The sequence below is a fragment of the Rhinolophus sinicus genome, chromosome 16 (assembly GCF_057876585.1).
Source record: "Rhinolophus sinicus isolate RSI-liver-muscle chromosome 16, RSI-T2T, whole genome shotgun sequence".
Taxonomy (NCBI): Eukaryota; Metazoa; Chordata; class Mammalia; order Chiroptera; family Rhinolophidae; genus Rhinolophus; species Rhinolophus sinicus.
The window spans coordinates 548,921-558,694 of record NC_142516.1 but is presented as its reverse complement, the minus strand read 5'-3'; the positions used below and the strand labels follow the sequence as shown (position 1 = coordinate 558,694).

The window sequence follows — 9,774 nt, the reverse complement described above, 5'->3', positions numbered from 1 at the left end:
GGCTTAAAATTTAGTTGAGTGGGTTGGGAGGATCAAAATGCAAGGAGCAGGGCAACATAAGCCAAAACCAACAAGTGGGACCACGTCAAACTAAAAAGCTTCTGCACAGCAAAGGCACCATCAATAAAATGAAAGGGCGGCCTACAGAGTGGGAGAAGATATTTGCAAACCACCTACTGGATAAGGGGTTAATCTCCAAAATATGTAAGGAACTCATACAACTTGATAGCAAAACAAAACCAACAACAGAACTCAAAATAATCTGATTTTAAAATGGGCAGGGAAATGGAATAGACATTTTTCCAAAGAAGACACACAGATGACCAACAGATACATGAAAAGGTGCTCAAAGTCATTAATCACCAGGAAAATTCAAGTCAAAACCACAGTGAGCTATCACCTCACTGCTGTCAGGATGGCCATCATCAAAAGGTAAGAGCTAAGTGCTGGTGAGAAGGGAACCCTGGTGCACTTTGGAGGGAATGCAAAGTGGTGCAGCCACAATAGAAAACAGTGTGGAGGTTCCTCAAAAGATTAAAAATAGAACTGCCATATGACCCAGCAATTCCACTTCTGGATAGTGATTGGAAAAAAATGAAAGCAGGATCTGGAAGAGCCGTCTGCACCCTGTTTTCAGTGCGGCATCAGTCACGATAGTGAAGACATGGAACCAATGTCAGTGTCTGTGACGGCTGAGAGGGTGAGCAAGGTGTGGTGTGCACACAATGGAATATTACTTGGCCACGAGAAAGAAGGAAACCCTGCCATCTGTGACAACATGGATGGCCCTGGGGGGTGTTACGCTAAGTGAGATAAGTCAGACAGACAAAGACAAATGCCATATGATCTCACTGATGTGTGGGATCTAAAAGAAAACTGGACTCATTGAAACAGAGAACAGATTGGTTTTCCTGGGGGCTGTGTGGGGGGGTGTGAGGCAGTGGGAGAAGGGGGTCAAAGGTGCACTTTCCAGTTCTAAGATAAATAGACCTGGGGATGTCATGCAGGGCAAGGGGACTATAGTTACTAATACTGTATAATTGGAATTGCTGAGAAAGCAGATCTTAAAAGTTCTAAGAAAAAGCTGTAACTCTGTAGGTGGTGGATAGTAGCTGCACTTGCTGTGGTCATCACTTCACAGTATATACACACAGTGAATCACTATGTTGTATGCGTAAAACCAGGGCAGTGTTATATGTCAGTTATGTCTCAATAACACCGGGAGGGAAAAGCCAAAAGATTTTTCTTTGAAAAAGCTAAAACTTCAAGTGAGACTGATCAAGAGAAATGAAAAAGAAAATAAGAGAAGGCAAGAACAGTGACTCACCAGGATGCTGCTGACATCTGAGAATAGCAAGGGGGTCTTATGGACACTCGTGACAGTACACCTGGAACTGTAAACAAAATGGACAAATTCCTTCAACCCCTGCCCCCCACCCTAGCCAAGATGAATCAATAGTCACATTTCCACAAGGAGAGGCTGTCAGGTTGACGGGCCGTTTCTACTGGACATCTGAGGAAGAAATAATCTCAGACAAATGACTTCAGAGGGAAGGAAAGAAGGGGCTGTCATCTGTTTCATTTTCAGAGGCCAGCTTAACTTTGTACACAAAACCAGACACAGACATTTCAGGAAAGTCAGTTGTGAACACAGATGCAAAAATTCCTAACTAAAGGGAAAGGTGGCAAACTGAGCCCAGCCATGTATGGAGATGGTACTGCAGCCTGGCAGAGGCGGGGCTAGCTCAGGAATGCAAGGCTGGTTTGACAGCGTGCATCACGGTAGTTGACCGTCATAGCAGACCAAAGGGGACAGAGTAGTCGCGAAAGGTAACAATCCCGAGATGAAGAAAGAGTGTCAGATAAAATTCAACTCCCTTCCAGATCAACACTCTTGGCAAACTGGGAGTTGAGTAGCGTTTCCACACCTAATAAACAGGTGAGTTACACACACCATCACTAAGGAGTTTCCTCTGAGATGAGTGAGCGGCAGGGGTGCTGGTGACAAGCATGGGGATGAGCTCAGTGCGGGAGCAGCCTTGGTGGCCCTCCCAGGAGTCACCCAGGTGGGCAGAGGCCCAGGGCGGGTGAGGGGGAGTGGGGCAGGAGACAGGCAGCCCAGCCCGTGTGCCTGAGTGGTGCCAGTGGTGGGTCCGGGACCCGTGCTGCTGTCTGCAGGAGAGACACGCTGCTGCCCTCCCCGCTTCCTTTTGAAGTTAATACATTTTAAGATTCTCACTGCCATCAACATCACACACGGGCACAGTTTTAAAATCAAGTGGATCTTCAGACTTCCAGAAAAGGCAGCATGTTACCACACCCGCCCGCACCAGCCACCTGCACAGCCATGTTGCAATGGTCTTGTTTTTGTCTCCGTGTCTCCAGGGAACACACCTGTCTTACGATCTCGCAATTACTTGGTTTTAGGTGTTTCATGTGGATGTCTCCCTGGAGGCCCTCCTCCCCAAACAAACACCGTCGAGCTCTGTTAAGCCAGCACATGCTGCGTTTAGAGCATTATGACCATGCACTCTTGTCACGGCAAGGCCACACTGTCCTGTTCTCTGAGGGGCTGACACTTGTCTGCTTCCATCGCTTCCTTACTTTCCTGTCCTGAGGACCCTGCCCTTGTCCCCCACCCACCATCAGGTGACCGGCCTCACCTGTCCTGCCCCAGCTGCTCCCCAGGCCCAGCCATCATGGCAGGTGGTGGCCTCACGCACCTGTCCCACCTCCAGGCTGCAAACCCCCATAAGTTTCCCATGGTTGGGTGTGTGGATGTCTCTGGAGATGGCACGCGTCCCAGGCTTGTCCTCCGCAGCGAGTGGAGAGTCCGGCTGAGCTGAGACTCGGGGCTGACATAACTCCCTTAGCACCGGCAGGCACTGCTCCCGGGACCGGGCCTGCCTCCTGCTCTTTCCGAGGCTTGGAGGGCTGCCCACAGTGGGGGTCTCTCTCCGTCCACTCTCTGGCCAGTCCGCACGCCCGCTAAGCCTAGCTCGCATGTCCTTCCAACCAGGAGGCTGTCGGCTGATCCCTTCCCTCCACGGTCTTCCTGGAATCCCCATGACTGGGATGTTGGGCCTTCTTGACAGAACCTCTAACTTTTTTCATCTTCTCTATGTGATTTTCCTCCTCTCTGTTTATTTGTTCTGTGCTATGTTTTGGGAGGTTCCTTCACATTTAGCTTCCGGATGTTTTGGTGAGATTCCCATCTACCGCTGTATTTTTATGGACAAGCCTGTTCCATGTAGAAAGCTCCTTCTTGTGGCCCCAGCGCTTCCTTCGCACGCAGCGTCTCTAAGGACCTCAGTTCCAGCTCTTGTGTCTGTCTGTACGGCTCTTCAGCTGGTGAGGCCCGAGGTCTCAGTGCCCTGCTGTGTTCTCCTGCCCAGGATGCTTTTTGGGGGTAGAAACTGATTCTGCCATTCATATAGAAAAATGCAATGGGTCTAGAACAATGAAAAAAAACCAGGAGAACAGCATTGGAGAGCTAGCACTGCCCGACTTGCCATGGCGCCACTGCAGTGAGAGCAGTGAGGAGCTGCCATCCCGGTGGATGACGGCAGCAGGCAGTCAGCACACGGACAGCTGACGAAGGCACAGGCGGATTCAATGGGAAAGGAGAATCTTTTACAGCAAATGCTGCTGGAACAGGTAGACATCCATATGTTACAAAAAAAGAACTTCATTGCATACCTGGCACCATAGAAAAATGACCTAAAAACAGATCGTGGATCTAAACGTAAAACCTAAAATTATGGAACTTCAAGAAGTAAGCAGCAGAAAATGTCCATGCCCTTGCATGAGGCAAAGACGTAGCTCCCACCACCAAAAGGCGGGTCCACACACTTGTGTTTAACTGCTCACTGGGACTTCGACAAGCCAGGGACTTTCATCCTTTGAAAGACGTGCTGAAAATAATAAAAAGCCAGCCACAGGGTGAAGTAAATGTCTGCAAACAACATATAGGACAACAGACTTTCATCCACATGATATTGTGAAACATCTCAAAAGTCAGTATCCTGAAAACAATAAACTTAACTCTAAAACATGCCTGAGATGGAGCAGCTGCTTCACCCGGAAGATAAACAGATGCAACCAGCTCACAACAGCATCACGGGTCGCCAGTCAGAACCAGACGAGGTGCTGCCACACACCTGGTGGCACAGCTGAAATCTAAGGACTGACCATAGCAAGTGTTGCAGAGGGAGCGGCTGCAGCTCTCACACTGCGGGAGGGGGGACACGGTGCGGCCACTGGAGAAGGAACCGCCTGACAGTTTCTCACCACAGTCTATGCAGCCACCGCTCTCCCAGGCAGTTACCTGAGCCGAAGTGCACACAGACGTGCGAGCAGCTGCACCTGTAACAGGCAGGAGCTAAAAGCACCTGAATGCCCACAGGCGAGTGGCTTGCTCACACTGTCCCCTGGGGCTCAGCTCAGCAGCACAGGTGTGAACCACAGCCATAAACGTGACATGGATGAACCTCAAGGCAGCTGTGTACAGAGGAACGGGCCGTGCTGTGTGAGTCCGTGTAGGTGATGTTCTGGAAATGGACAGGAATCTCTGGTAACATGAAGCAGGATGGGGTCCCAGGGACGGTGAGGGTGGTAGGGACCGGCAGAGCCGTGGGCTCTGTATTGGCTTTGGTGATGGTTTCACGGACACAAATGCACATCAAAAGGTGTAAAATCATACGCTGCAAACACGCAGTTTTGTTCTTACAGTAATCAAACTTTAGTTCTTAATCAAACTTTTTAAAAACAGATGCTTGCTGTAGTTTTTTTCCCTCCGTAATACGCTTTATCAGATTAAAGAAGTTTTATTTGTAGTTTGCTAAGACTTTTTATCATGAATAAGTTTTGAATTTTATACTCTCTTCCTATATATTGAGACGCTTATGTAGTTCTTGTTGTCTCACCCCACAGGCCTATCACCCCTGCCTCACCCTGGGCCCCCGTGGGGCTCACCGGGTGCCGACTCTGATGTCCATGCCGGGCTGGCACCAGGAGTCTGTGGGCCGGCAGCTGCCTCTGGAGGCTGGGGAAGCCGTCACGTCCACGTGGGCTCCGTGAGTTTCATCCTGTCGTGGAGCAGTGGGCATTCACACACACCCTTAGGACACAGACCATAGCCAAGGCCCCACACTCACCTCCGGCCAGAGCATCAGAACCCAGAGTGCCTGGAGGCTGGAGCACGTGACCTGCCCCCCCCCCCCCCCCCCCGCAAGGGAGCAGGAGGCCCCACGTGCCTGGGCCCCACTGGGAAACCCCTACACACTGGCCCCAGCCTGCACCCAGTGCCTGAGCCCCTGCACAAACATGTGCATGCATGCACATGAATACACACACAGTGGACACACACACTCACATATGTGCACACAGTGTACACATAGCACACGCAGTGTCATGTATGCACGCACACACATACGCAGGCCCCACTGCTGTCTGGGTCCCATCTCTGGGGCTCTGTGGTCACTCCCATCTCTCCATGACAAAGGACTGGATGCCCTAGGAGACAGTGTGTGTGTGTGTGTGTGTGTGTGTGTGTGTGTGGTCCCGGGCTCTGTGTGTGTGTGTGTGTGTGTGTGTGTGTGTGTGTGTGGTCCTGGGCTGTGTGTGTGTGTGTGTGTGTGTGTGTGTGTCCTGGGGCAGCTCAGGAGATGGAGAGCAAACACCACAGTGGTACTGTGGCCCAGAAATGCCTTGTTGTGGGCAAAATGGCCTGGGCCTGGTACACACACACAAGACCCTCAAGCTACCCAGACCATCCAGGAGGCCCTGAGGGAGGCTTTGGGACACACCAGCCATTCTCCTGGCAAGAGCCTGGTGTTGACAAAGCCCCCTCCCAGTGGTTCCCGCAGAAGACCCCTCGTCACTTCCCTTCCCCTTCCCCACATAGGTCAGGCTGTCTGGAAGCCAGATTGGTCAGGAGCACCTCCACCAGGGCAGAACCCCAGGGGTGCGATTTTCCTGGGAGCTCCCATCCCCCTCTGGCCACCGCATGGCAGAGGAAGACTGGCTTGGCAGACCCGTGGCGAGTGATCCACAGCCCGCTGACCTCTCAGAGCCCTCGCTGGTCCCTCCGTGCCCCTCCTCTCAGGTCACAGGTGACCCTGACATCCAGTACCCGGGCCCCACCCTGGGGGAGGGAGCCCAGGGCTCAGTGGGAGACGCCTGCCCTTGAGACCTGGGCCTTGTCCAAGCTGGAACCTAACATTTACATGAGAAAGACACTCACCTTTTCAGCATTGAGTTCTGGTTGCAGCCTCAGCCGTGCCCAGCATGATAGCCTGGCAAACACAAAGGGAGCAGGTTACACTGGGCCTGGGGACAGGTAGCACCGTGTGTGTGTGTGTGTGTGTGGGGGGGGGGGGGGGGGGGGGGCTTCCACGCTGCTGCACAGATGCCTGGTCACCTCCCTGTCACTGGCTCAGCCACAGCTCCTGTTCAAGTCCAGCCATCAGCCATGTGGCCCCAGGCCCAGGGGCCTGGAATCCAGAAGCCTCCTGGCTGACAAGCCCCCTGTACTGAGCCAGGCCCCACACTGCGGGGGGTGGGGGGCAGGAAGGAATGACCCCCAGCCCTCCCAGGCTGGGGTGTGGCCTGGCTGTGGGTGCTGGACCAGAGCTTGCTGATGAGTGGGTAGAAGACCAAGATGGGGGGCCAGAAAGAGGCAGAAGCCCACCCCACGTACCCATGGAGCCCAGCACCCTGCTTTCCCCACACCTACTCCCTGCCCCAGCCCCCCCAGAAGCATCCTCCCCTCAGGCAAGTAAGTGTTGGGCAGGCACCCCCTGCCTCTGTGCACCCCCAAACCACTAACTGAATGGCTGTCTGTCTCATGGAGGCAGAGGTGGTATGGTGTGTGTGTGGGGGCACGCACAAATCTGGCCCAAGACCCATAGAGCAAGAGGCTCTGCACCCCATCACTTTCGGGGGCAGCTGTCCCGCGGATGGGGGAGTGGGCGTGGCCGAGAACTGGACCCTGACACTAGGCTGCCCAGCCAGGCCCAGGGACCTCCTCCTACTCGGCGGCAGCGCAAACGCGAGGCCCTGAGCGCAGGCACGTAGGGCAGGCCGTGCTATTAATAATTCCATACATCCCGCTCCCATTATGAGCAAAAATAACCCGCAGAGCAGCCGCCCCTCCTGCACAGCTCACAGAAAGGACCAAAATAGCGGCCTGGGAAAGGCCGTTCCAGCCTCCAGCCCACATCTCCCTGAGGGTGGGGCCAAGGGCTGGGGGGCCTTTCCCTGCTCAGCGTGCACCGACCGGCGCCTCTACAGCCTGGCCAGGTTCCAGGAGTTCGGCCTCTGCCAGGCCCCAGGGGCCCAGGGCCAGGGGAGGGGACAGAAAGACAGGAGACAGGGTTCAGTGCTGGGGGAGGGGCACAGGGCAGGGGAGGGGTCATAGGGCCAGAGTTCGGAGAGAAGGGGTTGTGGGAGGGATGCCTCCGGGATCAAGACCCTCCCACTCTCCAGAGCAGGATCTGGGCCAGTGACTCCCCAGATGTGAGAAGGGAGGTGGGGCGGGGCCACAAGGTGAGCCCCGCCCCCCACCTCTGCAGCCTTCACCTTCAGGCTGGTACAGCTCCGTGGAGGATAAGACTTCATGCTCCTTCAGGCCCCAGCCCTCTATGGGCCCCAACCCATCCAAGAACCCCTCTGAACCCTGAAGCGAGGCCTCAGGCTTGGAGGGGGTAGGCTGGTATGGTGGCCTGAGCCCATGGGCAGGCCGGGCTCTGGCCCTCACAGCAGCTGCTGGAGCTTCTCTGCGGAGGTTGGCCTAGGGCCCGCTCAATAACCCCCAGGCTCCCCTCTCTCTGCCTGCCAGGACTCCTTTCCCCCAAGGAGCCAGCGGCATCCAGGGGGCCTGCTGTGCCCACCCCAGCCTGCTCACCTGCTGCCCTGCAGTCAGGGCCCTCCAGGAGTGGACACTGTGTCCACGGGCTGTGGAGAGGGTGGGGGCCGGTGTGGGGGGCCGGCTGTGCTCAGAGCCTGGTCCCACCCACCCCAGGTGTGTGGCTTAGGCCTCACCTGTGGCGTGGGGTGTACACACCACATGGCTGCACAGGGACGCTGTCAGAGGGCCCTGAGGTGACTGACATGCGGTCCCCCTCCTCCTTGGCCTGCTCTCCCGAGTTTTCCCAGAGCAGCCAGCTTTCCGTCCAGGCCCGCCCAGAGCTCTGCACGCACCTAGGGCGCCCTCTCTCGGCCAGGCGGCCTGCGTGGATGCTGCAGGGGTGTGGCTTGGGTGCCTGGGGCTGGAAGGCCGTGACACCCCCAGGGACAGTTTGGGAGGTGCCCTCGTTCTGCAGTGCAGCCCCAGGGACTCTGTGGCCTGGAGGTTGGGCTGGAGGGAGGGCCCAGAACCAGGTATCACCCAGCCACGCGAGAGGGACAGGCTTTATCTGGAGCAGCTGCGGTGACCTGGGGAGACAGCTGGCAGGAGAACCACCTCCTCTAGGAAGTCCCCCTGCCTGGCCCCCATCTTGGGGTTTGGGGGTCCATATGGCTCTGTCACTGCCATCGGGCCTTGTTTAGAGTTGGTGTCCAGTCGTTTCTCGGTCTGAGCTTCTGTTGAGGTCACTGCAGGCCAGGCTGCCCACTGCCCCCTGCCTGGTCACATGGGAGGCCCAGCAGGTGTAGGAAGATCACCCACCAGCCCAGGCCCCGGGGCAGAAGGTGGGGAGGGGCTCAGACCCCACAGAAGGACCTTGCCCAGGGCTGGGCCCACCTGGCACCTTGTGGGCCTTCCTGACCTCCACCTGGGAGGATGAGAGAGTCGGCCACTGAGAAGTGAGCTGCTGGGTGCCTGGGGGCTGGGTCAGGGAGGGGCTGCAGGAACCTCTGGCCAGACAGGGCCCAGAGCCGCTGCTTTTTGGGAAAATAACTAAGAAAACCCAGAGGGGCCAGGGCAGCAACTGTGGGAAGACGGTTCCATGGAGCCCCAGGGCTGTCCGCTGGGGGGGGGGGGGGGAAGAGGGCCTTCTCCTGGGTCTTGGACCCTCAGCGTGGGCCTGGAGCCAAGTCCCCCCCTCCCAGCCCCATTTTAAAGCAAAGCTATCTTTTTACCTTGATAAGCTGTTTAAAAAATGTAAATAAAATAGCTCAGCAGACAAAGGTGGGCATTCATGTCTCCAGAACCAGCCGCCTTGACATGAAATACGGCAGCACACTGAGTGGTGAGTGTCCGCTGATGCGAGTGGACAGGCCTGGATGCCGCAGCGGTGGGCACTGGAGCATGCCCCGCCTGCGGGCGGCCGCTCGGGACAATGGCTTTTCTTCGCAAAAGGGCCTGTACGGGACAAGAGCCCCCTTTGTGTGGGGATCTGTGCCTCAGGGCGGCGGCCCATTCAGGCGGCCCAGACACTGAAAGGCCGGGGGTGACAGCAGCCTGCTGACCAGCCCTCTGCGTCTCTGGGCTCTCTGCAGGTACAGCTGCCCACTCAGCCTCCGAGAAGGGCCTGGGCCGCAGGCGCAGGACGCCCATCCCACATTATTCCCAGCAGGGCCACCTTGGTTTCTCAACGCCATTCACCAGCCAGTAGGCCAAAGCCCGGGCCGAGCGTGACAGGTGGCAATGCCACCAACACCCACTGCACACCTTTGAGGGACAGGCGACTGGGTGAGCAGTGTGGGTGCCGAGCAGGAGTGAGCCTCCGGATCCCACAACGTGATTGTCACATCGCACGGCCCTGGGGGCTCCCCTGTGCCTGCAGCAACAGCTCAGAGCCACGCCCCAGGGCGCCTGTCCTGCTCACCGCA

The 9,774-nt window shown here is 56.3% G+C and overlaps 1 protein-coding gene across 1 annotated transcript; it reads right to left on the bottom strand.

The window, feature by feature from the left end:
- Positions 1-2,266: 2,266 nt before the first annotated feature.
- LOC148754929 (uncharacterized) lies at positions 2,267-8,536 on the bottom strand. The gene is made up of 5 exons (XM_088793105.1): positions 8,437-8,536; positions 8,044-8,359; positions 6,245-6,296; positions 4,975-5,087; positions 2,267-4,550 (listed from the first exon to the last, which is right to left on the bottom strand). The coding sequence occupies exons 1-5, from the start codon at positions 8,534-8,536 to the stop codon at positions 4,382-4,384; spliced, it is 750 nt and encodes a 249-aa protein (XP_088649231.1). The 3' UTR covers positions 2,267-4,381.
- Positions 8,537-9,774: the final 1,238 nt, after the last annotated feature.

Excerpts from the sequence above, each read along its gene's own strand:
- LOC148754929 (XM_088793105.1), bottom strand. The coding sequence starts at position 8,536 with ATGGCAGTGACAGAGCCATATGGACCCCCAAACCCCAAGATGGGGGCC. Across the intron at positions 6,297-8,043 it reads GTGTACACCCCACGCCACAG|GCTATCATGCTGGGCACGGC; the intron begins GTGAGGCCTAAG and ends TGTGTTTGCCAG. Across the intron at positions 5,088-6,244 it reads CAGAACTCAATGCTGAAAAG|GATGAAACTCACGGAGCCCA; the intron begins GTGAGTGTCTTT and ends GCTCCACGACAG.